The 22,495-nt window shown below is 35.6% G+C and overlaps 1 protein-coding gene across 1 annotated transcript in view; it reads right to left on the bottom strand.

Moving 5' to 3' along the window:
* Positions 1 to 9,436: 9,436 nt before the first annotated feature.
* Positions 9,437 to 22,495, bottom strand: part of LOC123551880 (beta-1,3-galactosyl-O-glycosyl-glycoprotein beta-1,6-N-acetylglucosaminyltransferase-like) — a 54,692-nt gene continuing 41,633 nt past the window's right edge. Inside the window, exons 2-4 of the mRNA XM_045341141.2 lie at positions 20,860 to 21,875; positions 13,356 to 13,582; positions 9,437 to 10,431 (exon numbers count right to left, since the gene is read on the bottom strand). Of these exons, the coding sequence (XP_045197076.1) occupies positions 10,112 to 10,431; positions 13,356 to 13,582; positions 20,860 to 21,875 (1,563 nt within the window). The 3' untranslated portion in view covers positions 9,437 to 10,111. The remainder of the gene's footprint in view (positions 10,432 to 13,355; positions 13,583 to 20,859; positions 21,876 to 22,495) is intronic.

Below are 22,495 nucleotides of genomic sequence, written 5' to 3'. Positions count from 1 at the left end.
AAAGTTACATCTTATTATGGGTACGATCAATCGACAAAGCTCATTTGCGGAGCATCAATGGTTCCAGCAATCTCATAGTGTATTTCTGGACAAAAGTGTCTACATTGAAAACAGAAAAAATGTAAATTCATACAAAACGTTCGGTGAATTACATACGGTTTCTGTGTTGGATCTGCAATTTCATTTTTGATCAGAATGTTCCACACATCTAGCCAATGTTTTTTTTTTCTCAAACCAAGGATAAGACAGCCTTATTTTTATATGTGGTAGATTTATTTGTGTCTGTTTATTATGCCAATGGAAATGGAAAGCTCCAAACTTTCTTACAGGCTAATAGAGATGCACTAAACATTAAGACATATGTTAAAAAACCAATGCTTGAAAGATAGCCATGAAACTACATAAGAGCTCGTAACTATTCCGGTGTCTCTATATGGTGCTAGAATTATGGTACTATATTGAAGCAATTTAAAGTAAGTGAATAATTAACATGTATCACGCGAATAGTACTGATTACAGTCTAAAGTCACTAGATGAAAAGTGGTCGTCAATTAAAGAGTACCGGTATTCACGAGGTACACCGCTATATAATTTGTAACATGTTTTAGTGGAAATTTAGATCGTATTTAAAGTGTCAATTCGCTTAGTGTCATTATTTTCAATTTATGTTTTCTAGGAAAATATGTTTCCTACACTGGATCATACATAGATTTTTCTTTTCTTTAATATCTTTTGTGTAGAGTAGAATGCCTCCTTAGTTTGTTTCAAGCTCGTCACAATTTGTTATTTTTCATATTGTAGGAAATTGCAATGAGACATGTCGCCGGCTTTTCAAGCATGAAAGAAAAACTTACGGAATCTTTGAAATTTGTGATCATACAGTTGACAAGTACGTTTTCATTGTTTCCAACAGAAACGTCACTGAAAAGCGTTGATGTAAAATTTCTACCAAATGATAAAATGTACGAATGAGAAAGAAGCATGCAGAACAGTGAAAATGACGAATGCATTTTTATCACAACATTTCCATACATAATATTTATGCAATTATACACCTAGGTGTATGGTTAGTCTCGTTTCACGTTTGTAGATGTGAATCGGAATTTCTGTAGCAAATACTATAGTTTGAATTTTTGGACTTCACGCCAGTTTCTATCTAGGTTCAGTTGCAATTATTTGACTAGATGCACCTACTACGCTTTAATTAGCGCATCAATTATAACTGGTATAAAAATATAAAATGTTACTGATTCAGCGATCATAAAATACATCAATACATTTTATACCCAAATGTAAACTACTGACCTGCGATTTATTCTCTTTAAGTCACGTGTGTTTGTGAATACACATTTTGAAAGTATCCTTAAACTGATCATAAACATTTTTTTAGTAAATATGCAAAGCTCTGATTAAATAAAAGAATAACACTTATCTTAAACAGACATTTTGATGGTTTGGACAATATTTGCAGTGAAAACGAATGTTAGAAAATAATTTTGATTTTGAATAAAACTCAACACAAAAATATACACAATTTTATGCATGAGTACCTGTAGCCTACAAAGAAATGGCATTTCAAGCCGTTTATATCAATGGAAGAGAAAAAGATACGGCAAGGATCAAATTTTTGTAATCATATCGCAGTATCCCAGTATCTTTTGAAATTAATCGCGGTATAACTATATACGAGGATGCTTTCGGAAATCAGAATAATTTGAATTTGAACTGAAAGTATATGATTGCCATACTGTAGGTAGTTCTAAGATTTCAGATGTTGTTTTTTTATATTTGTTGGGTGTAACGTCACAACGACACAATTATCGGTCATATGACGACTTTAATATGACGGTTTAGCCTTTAGTGGTAAAGAAAAACGCTAAGTGTAGACATGTGCGCGGAAGCCTCCACAAGTACAATAGAAACAATCATTTATTTCATACCCAAATAATGTGCAAACGTTTAATGTTACAGTCAGAGAGACACTGAATAACGTAAGCACCCCTAAAATGGTAGAAAAGGTAGTCGCATAATGGCAGTTTCAAAAGTTCTCGATTAAGTTTGCTATAATTAAGGATCCTCATTGCATTGTTTGGATAATGATCAACCACAACGTGACATCCTACCCCCATGTGTGGTACTAGTAATTAAATATCGTAAACACGCAAGTTATGTAGGTTTGTCGCTTCGCTTAAGAAGCATTATAAATAAATATTTATAATGGTATTGTCTATGTTAAGGCATTTATAGATACTACCCAATATTAGCTACCGTTCCGAGAGTTGCGCTCTCGGTCGTTGGTTCGCTCCATGACCACGTCGTGCCAAGGACGCGAAAAACGGCACTAGTAGATTCCTCACTTGGCAGCATTAACTGGAATAGTTCTAGGACTGGTAAGTCCGCTGTTCAGCATAATGTGACTAGTTGGGGTATCATGTCACGTATCTAGGGCGTGATATTCTAGTGAGGCAACACTAACAATTTGAGCATTATTCTCACTGCTACGAGTAGACACTGTCGTTGATTTGACTGCAAACGACTGAGTATCATTTAATGTAATATGATTTTAAAGCACGAAAATAGACTCCTTATGTCAACGTATGTGGTGGATATATTTACCTTTCATATTGAAATGTATAGCTCCAACACATTTCATCATCATTTTGTTTTGATGATTCGGTAAAATTGCGTAACCTATATTATTGTTCATTTTTGTAACTTTGTTCTCCTACATAGTGCTCGTGAAGAAAATATGAATCAATGCTATCAAGCTTGCTCGGAATAAAGGACATCTCTTCCATATATTACCATATTGTATTATCTAACACAAGTCAGCGATTTAAAAAGCGGTAAGAATTTTACGCCAAGACAAAATATAGAAGAATGTATGATGCAGAGTAATCAATCTGCGGTGGTCTCTGACGTGTCAATCTATAATCCACCTCATCAAATATGCACAACACATGAATAAAGCACATTTGATCTGATTTCTCTGGCATGTTTAGACATTTTCACTGCGTAATCAGAAACAGTAGGAATTGTACTTGACGTACTCTATGCTAGTACAAAAGAAGCATGGTTGGAAAAGACCGAGGGAGTAACACCAAGAATAAAGGATTATATGTATGAAGTTAATGTGGTTTACATATTCAATTATTTATTTTAAAGACTGAAACTTAGAGTTATTAAGAAACACACGCACGTACGCACGCACGCACGCTCGCACGGACTGTATTCAATGTATGCATTATGCGACAGTGTTTACACATGCATTAACACGTGAAAAATAATTTAATCCTATATTTACCTCAGGTTAAGAAGTAGGTTTGAGTCACATTTTATGTTGCACTGGTTCTCTTGCGTAAGTAAAGTCTTGTATTGAAGTAATACCTATTTTATAAATCCTTTAATATACACCAAATGTAAAAACACAAGTAACTTTTAAAGCAGGTAAGCAAACGTTTATAGTTCAAATGTCCACCCTTTCAAGCTTTCTTTAAGATTATGATTCTCATTTGTTTTTAATTTTTAACCTTTACCCTGCTAAATTTCTAAAATGGACTGGTCCATCATTCAATTTCGGCAGTACCATTTATTATTCGAAGGGGTGTTCACTGAAAATTTACTGACTGAATAGCGAACAGTGCAGACCATGATAGTGCAGACTATGATCAGCCTGCACGGATATGCAGGCTGATCTTGGTCTGCACTGGTCGCACAGGTAGAATCACTTGCCGAAGGCTGAAGGTTAAATACGCAGTAGTACAGCGATACTCCATGAAATATTATGGTAAGACGGTTAGATTAAATGTATGTTAGGGCAATAACTTGTGCTTATTGCATACATTTTGACCTGGAAGTAATGCCATATACAAACTATATCCAAGGTCTAAGTATTTAATAACAAATCAGTCAAAACGATATAAAAAGCTTTTTTCCCAGCTTCATATCCTAGAACACATAATCGCAGAACTGTGTAGGTCTTGCTAATCTATTGACAGGTCAAAGCCTCATTTTGGCCTGTAATTTAATTCTTTTTTCATAATTTGTTATCACCCCTCTATAATGCGCTGTTGTATTAGAAACGTTTTTGTCACAGAATGATAACTAATTCAAATCTTACCATGACTGTATATATTCTATAATAAACAGAAAAAAATCTGAAAGGTTTTTATTATGTTTCTCTTAATTCTTGGTATGTTACTTGTTTGTATAGTAAGTATATTGTAGAAAAGTCATAATATGGTATAAGCGGTCTCTAGTTTAGGTCTAATACATTTCTCTAGCTAGTCTTGAAAGTTACGAAATTATTTTACATTATTACCACAAATAGAAAGATGTGTTGAAAGCATCATATAAAGCGATATATTTGTGATCACAGAGTGCCGAAGATATAGCATGTCTGTCTAAAATGACCTATTACGTATGCTTAAAGCTTTGCGGTATCTGCTACTTTCGTTTTCTCGATATCTTTTCGAGACAGTGTCAGATAATTATAAGACACAAAAGAAATATACGCAGTGACGTTAACTATTATTTGGAACTTTTCAAATAAGGTATTTGCACTGGAACTGAAGTGAATCGTCTTTACTCCCAGAGTTTCTTTAAGTTTAAGACTGTTAGCATTTAGATATTTCCCAAGAGAAAACGGAAACAAAATGTTAGATTAACAACTGCTCAGCTCAAATCTGATATCATAGTGAAATACTGCCGGGAAAATTACTAGTCACATTTGTATAGATACATCACAAAGATATATTTCATTCCATTTCCAAGTCGTCAAAAGATATTACTCAATTATATACAAATTTAATTAAAATTGATTTCAGATAAGTTTGCAATGCATTAAGGTATAGAAACATTCTGTATTATACACCATTTTAACTTGTTATTCTTCTAACCTTTGAGCCACTGACACCAAATCAATAGAGATCGTCTTCTAATTGCACTCAATTAATTGTACAGTTATAAAGCCGTGTTTAAAAAGTTCAAAAGACATTGTTATAGAACAGAAATATTTTTAAACAGTGTTAATGTAATATGTTATCATTTCATACATACATGAGTTGACAGATGCTACTTTCAGCATAACTCACAGAAAGCGCAAGCTTTGTACTATTATGCTAAGTAAACTGAAGTAATTATTAGCACGTCTTAACATATATTGCTCGAGGGGATAGGTTCATGAGTTCTAATAACGACGTAAAAACCGTCACTACCGTTTGCAGGGTTGTTTAAAACAAAAATTGTTACTCGTCTCATTGAATCAATCACCATCAATCAAAGACACAGTGTAAAATGACGCTAAAACTGACGTCACTTATCTATGGCGGTCCAATAACCCGTTATAATGGCCTTTGTTACTTTAGAAATGAAATGATTTGTTTCGGTTCATGCGAAATGAACGACAAAATAGGGCTGGCATATCCAATTGATTAATTTGCCGGTCTTATTCTGTAGTTCATTTCACACGAACACCGAAAAAAATAGTTTCTTGTCTTATATTTACATTATATTACCTTTCCGTTTGTAAACAAGACTATAATAAATTGCACATATTTTGTGGCATTGAACATTAAAATCAGCTTCCCGGTCATTCTGTTCACACAGCGGTCGGTTATTACTAAGCAGCGATAACGTAATTGTTGCGCCTTTCCTTTTTTGCTGTTCATACAAAATGAAGGTCATAGTTTTCAATGGAAAAGAATAGGGCGATTGTAAATATAGGGTTTTGTCATATGCAGTTTTGTTACTATAAATAGTAAGGTATATGATAATAACTATATACATGTATATATTGTATTTTTAGTTGCGGGTTTATTCCACCACCAAAGTTAAAGTTTATTTCTGACAATCATAGCATCTTTATTTCATTCCGAATCACATCCAAAAGATGTTCATGTGCTACACAAAATAGTCCCATCCATGAACAATGCGGATAAAATATCAATGAACAAGCAGTTCTTATTCAACCTGTATCCACTCACACTGACCATTTAGATTATATAAGATCTATCAATGATAATGTATTCCAGCCTATGGTTACATCACAAGCTGGGTCAGGCAGAGTTCATCTTAGATATGAGGCACATTAAATTTGTATTTATTTCTCATTCAGAAAATAAATCTACCAAAACCCCGCAACCATCAGACATTTCGAGGCTTTGATTTCAATTGTGATTTACGGATAGCCTCTTTGGGCAAGTTATAAACTAATACGTACGAACGCCTAATTTGACTTGGCATTACCGTCAATTTAGATGAACAGATTACTTTTGAATTGACGTAAGAACTAAAAATATTTCCTTCTCGTGCAACGGTCTTTTAATTAAGATTGGTTGTTCAGACAGTGTTTCTCTCACATTTTGTTAAGAGGATTCCATTTTTTTCTGCTTTTACTCCACAGCCTTATTAAAATAGCGCTAATGACAATGTTTTCTAGTTTCACAGTCGAAGTGCTAAGGTATAATTAGTAAGTAATAGTATGCTTGAAATAAAAAGCAAAAATGCTGCATCTTTAAGCATATATTGAAATAATCTAAGATTGGTTAAGCACTGATTTGCAATCAGACTATTGCTCTTTTATGCACAGGTTTATCCATGTATATCGATGTTTAAATATCCCGTGTGGTAATACTTTCCTACCCCCATAGGAAGCTTGCCATGATCCGTAAACTTGCTGGAACAACGTCGGGAGCAAATGAGCAAATACTGAAGACAGTAAATCAGGGAACAGTGAGACCACATTTAGAATATAGCTCAACCGCCTGGTCCACTACTACCAAATCTAACCAACAGGCTCTAGACAAGGTTCAAAACCAAGCATTGTGGATCATGAGAGGTGCTACAAAGTTTACCCCTATCTCCTTCATGGAGAAGCTTACAGGTACACAGCCGTTACAAGACAGGAGACATGCAAAGGCCCTCCTTCAAGACCATACCATGGAAGCCAAGTTGGAAGGCTACACCAAAGCTCGGCTCAAACGTAGCAGCTTCATTCACGAGGCAAAGAAACTCAATCGAGAGTTAAAAATTTAGCTAAACAAACCAACGACTCCCCTAGGTAGTGAAAACAAAGAAAAATATCAAACAGGGAATGCCACGCACCAAAAGCCCATGACATTATGACCCCACTAGCGAATGATCTTGCTCTTGCTCTTCCTCGTCTTGACCGCGGGAAGCCAGAGGATGAAAGTATTCGGAAGAGCCTCACTCTTGCTATGATCAATGAAGACTATCCTCCGGAAAAATGGACTCATGTCTATACAGATAGATCAGCCACATGTGCCATCAAAGATGAAGGAGCATGAGTGTTCATGAAATACCCATCTGGCAAGAGAGAAACAGTATATGCAGCCACAGGAAAACACTGCAGCAATTACAAGGCAGAGACTGAAGCACTCATGAAAGCCGTCTCAATGGTTGAAGACTTGGCAAAAGAAAGCTCATCAGTCGTCTTTCTCACAGATGCACTCTCTGTTATGGAAGTTCTGATCAACAATAAAGCTCCACAGCTAGCCAGGAGAATACAGAGCCTTAGTTTAACCTGCAAAGTAGCACTTCAGTGGATTCTATCCCATTGTGGACTTGCAGGAATGAAGAGGCAGACCAACTGGCTAAGCATGGAGCTCAGTCAGAACAACCAACTACACCTGTGAGCTACAAAGAGAAAGTCACCATCATCAAGGCACTAACGAGACCAAATATTGAGGAAGATGCTTTTTATCTCCTCGATCGGTCTGAACAAGTGATGCAGGTCGGGCTTCGCTCAGGGCACAACAAGCTAAATGCTCAATGCGAGCTGCGACTTGGCCTATAGACACCTCAATCCATCAGAAACTGTTCGGAGGCATTGAGGATCTGCGGAAAACCACAAGTTTCATTGAGGCTACTGGTCTGACAGTGTAGTCGCGAACGAAGAAGAAGAAGAAGCAGGAATTGGGGATTGCGGTTTATCAGTTTACATTGGGGAATCCTAGAATTAACTTAGAAAAATCATTTGAGTATTGAAGCTTTGTATAAAGCACATAAGGGAATGCCTCGAAGGTTTGAACTGAATAAAAGGAAACAACCCTCATACGTATTTTAAGTCTGAATACTTACCAAATCATCAGTCTCAGCACTTCGCTTTTTAGCCGATGTTTTTAATCTGTTTACTTAACACTCTTGCAATTTTACACACATTTAGAAATACACTCAATGACTTTAATAACGCCTCATTCACATAGGGCAATTACTTTGAATCTGTTTGGTTAAATTGTACATTATTAATTACATTTTCAATAATTAGTATTAATTTTGGGCAGAAATTGTGTTAGAAAGAAATATTCGAAGAAACATTTTCAAAATGGCAGATATCCCGAAAAAAAACAACAACAAAAAACAACGCCCGTATATCCTTAAGTGACATTAGGATAAAGTACCGTTTTCTACGCTGTTATATGAAAAAAGGATCAAGGTGACCGGTAACACTGCGTCAGGGGCTGTTGAATCACGGAGGTTCTGTTTAGCAAGATTTGTGGTTCTTTAACATTGCACCCACTCTCACTGATCTCAATGAATCTGTAAAGTAGAAAGACAATACTGTACATAGTATTCGAGTCATACTCCAGACAAGGTTTTTTTTTTCAAAAAGGAGATTATTCTAAAAATGAGAAAACATAGAGTTATGGTTCTTTATGGCGGCACTCCATCTCACACCGGTATATGAAGTATTAATACCTTTTATAGTATTTAAGTTATTCCCTGGACAAAGTTTTCAAAAAAAAAAAGGAAATTAAAAAATGGGACCACGTAGAGTTATGATTCCTTGTCACTGCACAATCTATTGCCAGCGTGCCAGCTTCGCTTATCTGGACGGGGAGGGAGCTTAGGAGCAGTGAACGAAAACTCCATACATCGCGGCACTGTCTTGCCATTGTCTTGTGATCTTAGGTTTCAGACAGGCTTATACACTTCTATAATATCCCTTATATAGGCAGGGGACTGACCGTGTAGAGCCTTAAAGATGTGGGCTGTACAGTACTCTGTATTTCACTTGTAAACTTGTAACCAATGGAGTTCCTTCAAAAATAGCATTCTGGTCCTGGTGTACTGTTTGGAATACCAGTTAATAAGGCATTACAGTGGTCTAGCCATGAGGGTAATACGCTAGTGACATGGGTCTTTGATCTTATCACTGATAAGATGCCGTTTGATGTGACCTATTCTGCGTAGTTGTGCATATCCAGCCGTAACACAGGGTTGACACAGTTCAATATCCATACTGTTGTCAAATACTGCACCATGATTTCTAAAGCACCGGCCTTCACCGTCCTTTACAAAATTTCTTCAGACTTTATTAAAAAACAAAGTGTCACTATTTGCGATTTGCACCCGTTACTTAACGGATGGTATTGCAAATAATCTTGAATAAGTCCTTCACAAAAAATGTAGCATATTGTTATTTTTGTAGCATTATTTATTTGATATGTACTTTAAATGTTCATAAATGTGACAGAAACAAAACCAAGTGCATGTAAATAGATAGCTGTTTGATGAGCACTTAAATACAACAAGTTTGAGCTCAAAATCTTTATAACTGAGCCGCACCATGAGAAAACCAATATAGTGCGTTTGCGACCAGCATGCGCACCCGCGCAGTCACGTCAGGATCCATACTGTTCGCTTTCAAAGCCTATTGCAATCAGAGAAACTGTTAGCGACTTGAACTATGTTGGTTTTCTCATGGTGCGGCTCATATCATAAAACGAATCAACAGTCGGAAAGGGAATGTACACATAAAACTGTAAAACAAAATAAAAGTATCATTTAAAAGAATCCTTAGGTTTTTCCAGGGTACTGTAAAACGGATAGAAAATGCACAAATTTAAGTTATTCACTAATCATTTTCAGTTCAAACATTAATTAACAATATTTGGCAAAATGTTAATAAAGCCAATACGTTGCGAACTTCTCTTCATGTACTATAATATTGCACTTTAGATAAAATTGAATATATTCAACCCAGTTTTCAGATCTTAACTTCGCGGCTTTGCAAATGCTTTAAAAGCATGTTCATCAGTTACAAATAAGTCACCGTAGTTATTGTCATTCTGTTTTATTTCTCACTGGTTTATTCCACTTTGTTTAATACAAATCCAAGTTTTGAATACCATCTTGGATCGAATACAAGTTTTCCGAGATACTCGTCTCTAGTTAGGTTAAAATTAAGCTCTTCCAGACAGTCTAAGGCAAAATGGTGATAGTTCAAATAAAACTTGTTCGCGAAAAGTTCTCGCCTTGATGCTAGCAGTGGAAGGTCTCCTGTTCCAAATATACAGATGAAGCGCACTCGTTGACCCTTGCAAGGATAGTCGTATTTCCCAGCTCCCCAATTCTTAAAACGTGCAAGAAATGGTTTGATATTGTCTTTCATGTCAGTCTCCGGATAGCCTGCAAAAAAGGATAACATCACTGAATGAAATATCTCCCCAGTTAGGTAAAATACTCATACATATATCAATTTTCAAAATAAGAATTAATGTGCGACTGTTCCATATGCAGTTACGGGGAGAATAAACGGGTGTTACCTCTTAGATATCAAACTTGAAAATAGTAGACATTTCTCCTAACCTGTAGCCTGCTGGCGGCATGTGTTCTGAATAATAAATGGTACTGTCCAAATTGAATGATAGACCAGTCAATTTTAGAAAGGCTAAAACAGTTGCAATGTTTCTGAATTCTTAATGAATCTAAACTGCGCACGTTTATCACGTGGATACATAACACATTTTCTGATCCAGTACTTTGTACTTTGCTAATATATCAAAAATTACTTACAACACATTTATGAAATTTAATACAAGCTTTAACAATTACATGCATATGTTATCAGTAAAATACTGACTATTCAGTAGCATCGAACAGAACTATCATATGAGCCGCGCCATGAGAAAACCAACATAGTGCCTTTGCGACCAGCATGGATCCAGACCAGCCTGCGCATCCGCAGTCCTTGCTGTTCGCTTTCAAAGCCTGTTGCAAGTAGAGAAACCGTTAGCGAACAGCATGGATCCTGACCAGACTGCGTGGATGCGCAGGCTCTTCTGGATCCATGCTGGTCGCAAAGCCACTATGTTGGTTTTCTCATGGCATGGCTCATATGAATTATACCCAATTAACATTATTCAAAAATTACAAAAATACACATTAAAACCTTCATTAACAAACAAGCGACTTTTATTGGAAGGGAAAAGTCATAACAGACATAAAGCAATGTTTTTGTCAGGCTATATCTGAGTAAAAGGAACATATTTTTGCAAAAAAATAAATATCTACTCTAATATCTAAGTTTTCTCGCAGCTTGATGAACTCTGCTGCTTTTTTAAAACTCAGATCGATGTCTTATTATATATAAAGTTTTAAATTAACAGTTTTAGATTTAAATGATATTAAACACATTTTGGTGAAAGTACCGTGAGTAATTTTCAAAAATATCTTTGAGAAGTTACTGCTATTTTTAGCGTTAGAAAATTGGTACGTGCACTTCGTTTATTATTTCTTTGGTTGAGAAATTCTGATTCTGTCGGCACAAATATTCAATAACTTTTATATGATTGTTCACACCTGAACAATTAGTTCATTGGATTATACATGTAACACAAGAAAACACATCTGAGGTCGTTATATTTTGTACTATATTTATTAACTGTTGATTGACGATATGTTCTTTTATAATATGATAATGATGAGAAAATACATGTATTTTATCTTGTTATGTCCGAAAGGGTCATTTGACTGGAAGTGAACACTAAGTTTTGTTCTAGTTTTCGCCTTTAAAACGTCATGACGTCATGGTTCAAAATTCCACACCTTGTTTTACATCGATTTTGAACGGCCGAAAAGCGTTATAACGTCAGGAATGCATAATAATAGAATCACATGTACAGTAGCTGGCAATATTTAGTCAGTCGGTTCTTGACAAAATAATTATAATTCAACGTCAATTACTGAGGCGTGACTAATCCGCTATCCTCGGTGTTTACCGAAGTCACGGGTGGTAAACGCGCAATCCAATTCCCGCTGGGAATACGCTTAAAATGGGTGGCGTGACATCCGGTGCTGGTGTTGCGCGTAAAAAAGGACGAAATTGAGGTATGTGAAGTTATGATTTTGCTTAGTATGAGACAAGAATATTTTTTTTGGAAAAAAGCAAAATGCTATTCGACACAAATATGATAATACATCATCTATATATATAAAATATCTGGTTTGTAATTTATGATTTGGCTCTATTATCACAAAAACTAAACGTGAAAAAGTATGAAATAAAACAAAATGGCAGTTTCTGGTCTCATATGCCTTATCTGAGGACATCTGGTGCTTTTTATGATAACCCAACTGTTATAAAGTAACGAATATCAAAATAATTTTCTTCAAATCCTGCTTACGGGGACATAATTGACAAAAAATAATCTGGTGGTGTTGCGCATCGGGAATGGAGTTGCTCGTACACATCATAATGTATATAATCTATACGCGCAACTCCATTCCCAGGGCGCAACCTCATTCCCGATTATTTTTTGCCAATCTCCCCCACCCCACTCCCCAATAAACATTTCATTCAAGAGTATGTAATATTCATGACTGATTTACACGTGTTTGATTATTAGAAGCGTCACATTTCCAGATAGAAGGCTCAAGAGTTAGAAAATTCGCATTATTCATGATTCCATACTTTTTTGACAGTTCGAGCCAGCAGAGTTTTCGTGATAACAAGGCTGATTCTTAAATTGATAAGTTGATATTTCACACATACGATCTTTATTCATTTTTGTGTCGAATAGCATTTTGCTTTTTTTCCAAAACACTCGTAAATATGTCATTATTTACAAAAACAAAAACCCACCTACCTCGATTTTGTATATATTGATGCGCAATACCAGCACCGGACGTCGAGCAACCCATTTTAAGCGTATACCCAGTGGGAACTGGATTGCGCGTTTACCACCCGTGGAAGTATTGTTATGAGTTAAAAGTGCAGACACGCCTCAATGCATAAAGTTGATCTATAGCTGGCAATATTTAGACAGTAGGTTCTTGACGAAATAATTAGCTTGCAATATTTAGTCAGTAGGTTCTTGACGAAATCATTAGAAGGCAATATTTAGCCAGTAGGTTCTTGACGAAATCATTAGAAGGCAATATTTAGTCAGTAGGTTCTTGACGAAATAATTAGCTGGCAATATTTAGTCAGTAGGATCTTGACGAAATAATATGTTGTTCATTTTTATCAATAATCGCCTACTTGCCTGGTATAACAAGGTACTCTACATGCAAATCTTATATTATGTGTTAAAATATTTAAAATAGTTAACCTTTATAGGATCCTGGTACTCCTAAACTTGGATTATGGTTTAAAGATGCAAAAAAAGTTTCATCAGGCACTAAGGTGTGACTTGTCCAATTTAAAAAGTCATATGCTCTTTGATCATGTAAAACAAAATCAACATAGCCTCTGCTTGCTACTATATGAACAGATCCTTTTACTGGAACAATCCCGTGCGGTGGGGTTCCCGCAGCCGTCCATCTGTCTTTATTGGCACTAGAAAAGAAATAGACAAAAAGTAGCATTAGATATTTTACATCGTAAAAAGGATCAAATACTTATTCTTTTCTGGATAAGAAAAACAAAAAAAATGTCAAAAACAATCTAAATGTAGGGATGCTATTTCAAATTATAGAGGAATTTTATTGTAAAACATTGGTTAAATAATCTTTGATATGAAAAGGAACGTTTTACGTCCGCTCGTAACATGAATGTTTCAGTAAACCACTAAATCCGGCTTTCAGATCTTCTGAGACTTATATTCCAATAAAGAACTACAATAACAATAATAATATAGAATTAAACAAGGGTGCCAGAATGTCACAATATACGCCCGTCAAAGCAAATTTCTTTACACTAGCACCTGTATTTGCAAATGGAATTTTAATTTTCTAGTTGTTTACAATGTTTTTTTCCAGAAATTATTGTAAATCCACAAAAAAATCCTTACCAGGTAGAGATACCTTAAAATACACCCAAAATTTGAACGTAACATCAATTTTGTACCTCAGAAAAGTGGTCTTGGTTTTTCCCTACGGTCAATTATAAAAAAGTTACAATGTAAGTTATTTATAGTAACAACTAAGGGAAGTTAATCTTTAAAGAGAGAAAAAAAAATTACAAGTCCACACAAAAATCCTTACCAGGTAGAGAAAGCTCAAAATACACCTCAGAATTGGATGTAACATGCATGTTGTACTACAGAAAAGTGGTCTTGATTTTTCCCTACGACTTGTAATGGAAAAGTTACAATATAAGCTATTTATAGTAACAGCAAAGGGAAGTAATTCAAAAGAAGGGACCAGTGCATGACACTCCGTCTCATGATGGTGTACAATTGTGCCAAGTTACATCAAAATCCCTCCATCCATGAAGTAGAAATGCTCCGGACAAAGTCATTCTTGTATCTGACCTTTGGCCTCTAAGTGTGACCTTGACCTTAGACCTAGAGACCTGGTTCTTGCGCATGACACTCCGTCTCATGCTTGTGAACATTTCTGCCAAGTTGTATCAAAATCCCTCAATGCATGAAGAAGAAATGCTCCGGACAAAGTTTTCATTCTTGTATCCTTGACCTCTAAGTGTGACCTTGACTTTAGCCCTAGGGACCTGGTTCTTGCGAAAGACACTCCGTCTCATGATGGTGAACAATTGTGCTAAGCTACATCAAAGTCCTTTCATGCATGAAGAAGATATGCTCCGGACAAAGTTTTCATTCTTGTATCCTTTGACCTCTAAGTGTGACCTTGACCTTAGACCTAGGGACCTGGTCCTTGTGCATGACACTCCCTCTCATTATGGTGAACAACTGTGCCAAGCAACATCAAAATCCTTCCATGCATGAAGAAGATATGCTCCGGACAAAGTCATTCTTGGATTTTTCATTCTTGTATCCTTTGGCCTCTAAGTGTGACCTTGACCTTAGACCCAGGGACCTGGATTTTGTGTATGACACTCCGTCTCATGATGATGAACAATTGTGCCAACTTTCATCAAAATCCCTCCATGCATGAAGAAGATATGCTCCGGACAAAGTCATTCTTGAATTTGACCTTTGACCTCTAAGTGTGACCTTGACCTTAGGCCAGGGTCCTGGTTCTTGCGCATGACACTCCGTCTCATGATGGTGAACAACTGTGCCAAGTTTCATCAAAATCCCTCCATGCATGTAGAAGATATGCTCCGGACAAGGTCTGTGGACGCCGCCCGCCCATCCGCCCGCCAGGGGCGTTCCCATAATACGTCCCGTATAAAAAGAGGTATTAGCTTTTCTGTAAGTAAGGTAAACTTAAATACAACGCACAGCAATTACTCATTTTCACTTTTCAATGTCTCTTTCCATACGAGAACATTTTTATCTAGCATGCGACTTAAATAGAATGCTTCTCATACACACTGTAACACTGTACATTAAATAAAATCACGATGCTATTGAGGAAGGGCACGAGGAAAGGAAGAAAGATTGGGACCATCTATATTTGGACTTCTTGTGACTATACCCGAGTAGGCTTTCATTTGATTTGGATCTAAAAACGTAATCTTGTTAGTATGGAGTAATTAAATCATGTAATATTTTGAATGTTATTAGGTTTTCATACATTTTTGGAAGTCCTTTATTACATGAAGAATAAATATCTGCGACAAAGTCTTCTAAACCAAAATCCCAGTGTGGTCTGGACCGGTTGAAGTTCTATTTTAAATAACAGACATTGATAAAGTGAGAATACACTGTTCAGTTAGAGTGTCATACTTTTTACATGAAAACCAATGTAGAACAATCCAAAACATGACTGCTCCATGCAATTTGGCCGAACTTAGCTCTGGCTGCCATAACTTAACCAATGTTTTTTTTATCCAGGACCTTTTGCTCACACAACAGTATATTAAATTTCCTTAGCTGAATTGAATTACGTAGAATTTATATAACCTAACAGTCAACAAATGTTAAAAAAAGATATTAAACTGTTGTACATCAGTAAATCAAAACAAACACTTAGTAATTATTTGAGAACTTTAAGGTAAGGATTTCGGGAAATGTACTAGAATTATGAATGCCTCTGTTTAAAGGGCAAGGAATGCCTAACAATATATCAATTTTATATGAAAGTCATTCTCAAGCCTTTCATAACGCTGAAAGAAGTTTTAAAATCGGACCACTATTGAAAAAGATAAGAAAATGGTTGATCATTGAAGCAGCAATCTTAATGTTTTATGACGTCATTTACACACTGTTGAATTCTTTATTAAGCAATTAATAGATTATTCTAACATGGCTCGATTTGCTTTCCAGTTAAACAAAGAAGAAAATCAAGCTCTGTATATTCTGCGATAAACAATGGTTGACGCGCGGACCGGTAAGGGAGCATTATGACGTCAATTATGACGTAAAATTGCCGCATGACGTCCGATACATTACTCCTCGCGTAAATCAAGTCCAGTATAATATTTATTAAAATATATCAATGAGCATGTCAGAATGAAAACAATCAAGGCCTTCTTGTGATTTATCGTCTAATTTACCACGGCTCATCGTTCAGATGCTTCAGTATTTAACCAATTCTTACGCATCTGAACTCTGCACCGTGATAAATCAGACGATAAACAACGCGAAGGCCTTGATTATTGGTTAAATTTCATGTGTTTCTGGAGTGTAAAACATGGTAATTTTGTTCATTATAAGCGGAAAAAGTAGAGAAATTATTTTACGGAAACAAAAAAAAAAAAAAAACAAAAACAAAAAAAAAAAGTTCAATTATGTATCTGGAATTTTGATATTTTGTTTTCTGCTGTCATGGAAACAAAAATGGCCGTCATTTTAAATGCTCGTAACTTTCTCATTTTAAGACGATTTTGAAAATTCTTTCACTTCTCTAAATGATTTTGTAAAACCTCTTAGCAGACGGAATTAACATTGCTTTTCCCTTTAATGTTCTGCGAGTTTACTGTCTGTTAACAAGACTTCATCCTATATACAATATGAAACTAACCCTTTCCCAAGGGTGCTGTCTTCTGGGCATGTCATATTTACATGTTTTTGTTTTAAAAACCCATCGTTTTAGCATTATTTCTCCCGGATGATTTAACGAAAGGCTACTACGATTTCAATCTTTGTCGACATCTGCTTGTATAGACTTATGTAACCAATGATTTAAATAGAGGATATTTGTTTGTTTTTCGTGAATATGGAATATATCTCACCTCGAAGTGAGAAAATTTCAAATATTTTCACGAGCGCGTAGCGCGAGTGAAAATGTGAAACTTTTCTCACTTCGAGGTGAGATATATTCCATATTCACGAAAAACAAACACATTTTCTTTTTATTTTATGCCCAATTACGCTGAGATGTGCATTTTGCAACTATTTTAAACTCAGCGCGGGAAACAGACGCACGTAAACAGACATGACGTCAGACGTGCTGTGACGTTACAAAGACGCATGCAACATAAAGTTCCATTTTGTTTTATTTTTTGCTGCCTAACGGTATGAAATTCTCTTTAAATAAAATAATTTGAATCGAGAAATATACTATAAAGAACAAAGTGCGGCTACAATTTTCATCCTGTTTTAAGCAAATAATTTAAAATTCATAAACAATGTAATGAGGGGGCTAAGCTATATCTCTCACAGTGTGAAAATATAGATTTCATATTTTCAGTGTGAGTGATGAGATATGAAAATATTTAACTGATAGAATACAGTATTTCATTATTTAGCATAAAATAAATCCTTGATATTACATATATTCTACTGTAGATGTGTTTCATAAATGAAAAACAAAACATTTTGTTACATAATGAAACATAACTACTTTGGAGATATATTTTTAATGTCTTTCGATGCATATGTAAGTATCTGACATACTTATTTGAATGTTAAATGCCAAATATATAGTAAGAAATGCTACTAAATACCAAATATGTCATTCTAATTGCTAAATATTTCAAATTTTATATGAAAAATGTCAAAAGCGAAATGTTGATTATCTAATACTATTAATTTCAAATTCTTAATTTGTTTTAGCTCAGGATCTGTACCTCTTAAACTGATGGATATAACTTCCATTTATTTGGATATATATTTGATTTAAAACGGTACCATATTTCAACGGTAATGTTTACATTGGACGGAACTGTTTGCTCCAGACTTTATAGAAAAAATACTTTTAAAGCGTTAAAGTTACATAACAAGAGCCAACGACTATGCAAAGGATGCATTCATCCACTGATCTGTTCAACACTATATTTTATAAGCACATATCAACAAACATTCAACACTAATTGAACCATATTTTACAGTTTACACAGCTTTTACAATACGACAATTTCCATGCAGCAGTCAATATTTGACATTAAAACACTTTGCAGTCAGCATTTGGCTAATATCCGGCATTCCTAACCTTACAAAGGATGCTGGGATCAAGAAATGTCTAATACAATTCCTGTCTTTTTATACACAGTTTACTGACACCAAATATGAACCCATTAAATAAATTTCATAGCAATCATATGCTGACTCTAACTGCCGCTTTTCATTTTTAAAAATAAAATAATTAATCATTAGCTGATAACTTGCAGAGTTGCTACAGGCATGTAAGACAAATCATCGCACATTTCCAGGCACCTTATATTTATGTTGTGACAAAACGTATGGTGACTGTTTTAATCTATTTCATTATGTCGCGTTTGCATGTGCGGTTTATGTACCACATTTTCTTGTGACGCATGCGCAAACGCACCATAATGTAATTTTGCGTGTCGTTTTGGTGCGCACACAACGAATTTACAACAGCGACAGTAACGAAACATAGAACGCAACAGAGCGATACGTTTTTTTTCTTGCATACCAGACGGGGATTTCCGGTATTTTTACCGGTGCTGGAAACATCCATCTTACACCGGATGACTCTCGTGCTGTAAATGACGTATGACGAACTACATATATGTAGAAGATTTATGTAGTAATTTATATTTTATTTAAAAAACGGAATACAAATTCAATACCTTGACAGTTCCTATTGGTTCCCGATAGCATATTTCTCGATTCAAATCACGTTATTTTATCAAAAATTCATAACGTAACGCTGCAACTGATAAAACAAAACCGGAACTAAACATTGTTATTTGTTTTGAAACGTCATGACGTCTTTCCTGTTTACGGACGTTGGTTTCCCGCGCTTTGTTTAAATACACTGATATAAGAAATAGTTCTAAAAAGAAAGCCGTTCGATTGATTTTATTTTTATTATTTTTCTTGAAATCGGTATGCAAGAAAAAGATTCTGTCACTGGTTATAGGTGCAGATGGAAATACCCGGCTCTCGGGTAACTGTTTAGGCGGTAACTCGGCAAGGAGCCTCGTTACCGCCTAAACAGTTACACTCGAGGCCAGATATTCCCATCTGCACATACAACCAGTGAAAGAATCCTATAATATTATGCTGGCGAGCGCGTCATCAGCAAACCGTTTAGGTCGGCGAGAACGTCGAGACAAAATGAAATGTTTCATTGTTTTGCGTTAGTACTCGCGACGACAACAAAGAGTTCGTTTCGACGTGTTGCCGTACGTGCCAAGATGAAATAAAATGTTCATTGTCTCTTGATGGTGGACGCTCCATGCCGAAACAACGAAATGTGCTGCTTAGCCATGCGCATGCCAACGCGACATAATGAAACATTTTATTTCGCTCTGACGCCAACACATTAAAATAAAATCTTTGTTACAATTAATGGTTAGCACACCAACGTGAAATAAAAAATATTTCGTTCTGTCAACGAAATATGGTAAAAAGCCGCGTGCACACCTACGCGACATAACGAAATGTCCCAAACCATCCATCATCAAATCGTGCGTTATTATTCATGGGTTTAAATAACTGGTTTTTTTACTTAGATGGGGCGTTAAATTATGTTCTATTTCTAATGGAATTTATACAATTTATACAAGTAATACACGCGCCCGCCCGCTTAGCTCAGTAGGGAGAGCGTCGGTCTACAGATCGCGGGGTCAGGAGTTCGATCCCCGGGCGGGGCGTATGTTCTCTGTGACGGTTTGATAAAAGACATTGTGTCATAAATCATTCGTTCTTCACCTCTGATAATTCATGTGGGGAAGTTTACAGTTACTTATGGAGAACAAGTTAGTACTGGTATAGAATCCAGGAACACTGGTTAGGTAAACTGCCCGCCGTTACATGACTGAAATACCGTTTAAAAACGGTGTTAAACCCAAAACAAACAAACAAACAAACAAACAAACAAGTAATACACTGCATTTTAGAGAAGCTAACTGAAGGCTTTTTTCAGTATTGATTTCCAAAGGAGACAACATCTTACGTTTAACCCTTATCATGCTGGACACAATTTATTCTGCCTTTGCGACCAGTGTAGATCATGATCAGCTCGCACATCAGTCTGATGCAGTCTGATAATGATCTGCACTGTTCGCCATTCGGACAGTATTGTTTTGGTAAGCACCCCTTTTAACAGGTAATTGTTTTGTTTATATTGAAAGATGGACAAATTCATTATAGAAATTGAGCATGGTAAGAGTAAATTAAGTGGATATTTACTGCCTTTCGGAAACTGTTTATGTTCTGTTCGTAATATGACAAAGCCAAAATATCGATGGGATGTAATTAGCGATATTGTCAAGTTTATCTACATTTTCGCCTGTCTACATTGGAAATATCACTTATTTTTAACTATTGATAATATCACACTTTACTGTTTTAGACTAGTTTATCAATATAGATGTTGTGTCAGAAAACAACATACCGTTCAATGGTTCCCTCCAGATCGTTTGCACCATTGTAAGCTTTTAATATCTGCACCAGTTCGTAATTTGTTCTTAACGGAAATTCCTGTCCCGTTAAATTGATAAAATATTTCCATGATTTACTTTTGTTCCATAACTCTTTCATGCATAATAAGTCCGGTTTTAAAACAGTCATGGTCCCCCATTTCACAATATAACGCTTACTTGCAATGAAGACATTGTCGAAGCAGCTAGCAATGTTTGACATTGCCTTGAAAATATCATCTGAACTCTTTTTATCTACATGTATACAGTATACGTTTTGTGGCCTATAAATTGCTCGTAATAGTCTTTCACTTTGTTCAACATCTTTGAACATTAGCAAGCTAAACGCAATATGAAAATTATTTTCAACTTCTGTTAAAGAATCTGTGATATAGCCTCGTTCTGATATAAAGACTGAACAATTTGTAGTCATCTGTATGTATTTTTCAGCTGTAACGCCAATCTTTTTATTTGTTTTGGATACATTTTCCGCTTTTTGTGTTTCGTTGCCATTGCCGTCAATTATTGCGCGACAATTGACTTCCTTTACTGATCTGTCTACTTTGAAAAAATAGTCCTTTTCAAGATAAACATGTTCTATTTTTTCATCTGATACTATAAAAGGCTTTGCTTGATTAATAAGATTGGAAAGTCCTTTTATATAAACGGATTTAATACTAGATTGTTCTGACCCATTAAAGTACCCTTTTAATTCAAGAACTTCGTTTATAAGATTATATTTATCCACGTGAAAATATGTTTTGTTAGGATCGTTTCTTCCAACTGCCGCATCGTCGAAGTTTGTGTCATCAGAAGTTTTTTGTCTTTCAGTCTGAATATTTATTTTCCATTCCCCTTCCCTCACGATAGACTTGTACTGTGCAAAATACAGAAGGAATCCAAACACTGTTAGTGCCGCACCGATAGCCCAATACCTCAGCACAGCCCTGGTCATAGAGAAAACCAGCCAGCGGACCAGGCCCTCTCTAACCTTAAAATTAAAAACAAAATACTCACTAAAAGATCTTGTAGTAATGAACAGCCAACGGTGATTTTTAACATTGTACGGTTCATTTATTTCATAAAGAAGTATAAAACAATTCAAAAGGTGATGCAGAATGGTATTTTGTTCGTATGCTAAATGTTTTAAAGCGTTAAAACTTGAGGAAACACAGGCCTTTACCTATCTTTAAACATTACGCATTATTTGGAAATTATTTTGCAATAATCCCATTCATACGTGCCGGATAGGATTTCCGTGCTTTTGCCGTGCTGAAAAAACTCGTCTTACATCCCGGGGTGTAAGATGACTCACGTGCTGTAATTTATGAATATTGCCTAAATTCCGGTACGCTTCTATATTTCTTAAAAGAAAAGCATTCGTTTTATTTTATTTCTTCTGTAAATTCAAGAATACGGTATGAAGAAAAAGAGTGTGTCACTAGTTGAAGATACTGCTCTCGAATAACTGTTTTTGCGGTAACTCTGCAGAGCCTCGTTCCCGCCTAAACAGTTCTCCTAGAGACAGATATTTCCATCCGCATCTTCAGTTAATAAAATATTCTTATATTCTTAACTTGGATCTTATAAAGGCACTAGAAGGTAGTTTTT

Source organism: Mercenaria mercenaria, chromosome 4, assembly GCF_021730395.1.
Source record: "Mercenaria mercenaria strain notata chromosome 4, MADL_Memer_1, whole genome shotgun sequence".
NCBI lineage: Eukaryota > Metazoa > Mollusca > Bivalvia > Venerida > Veneridae > Mercenaria > Mercenaria mercenaria.
Note: the sequence above shows the minus strand (reverse complement) of the source record. Positions and strands in the feature narration are given on the sequence as shown.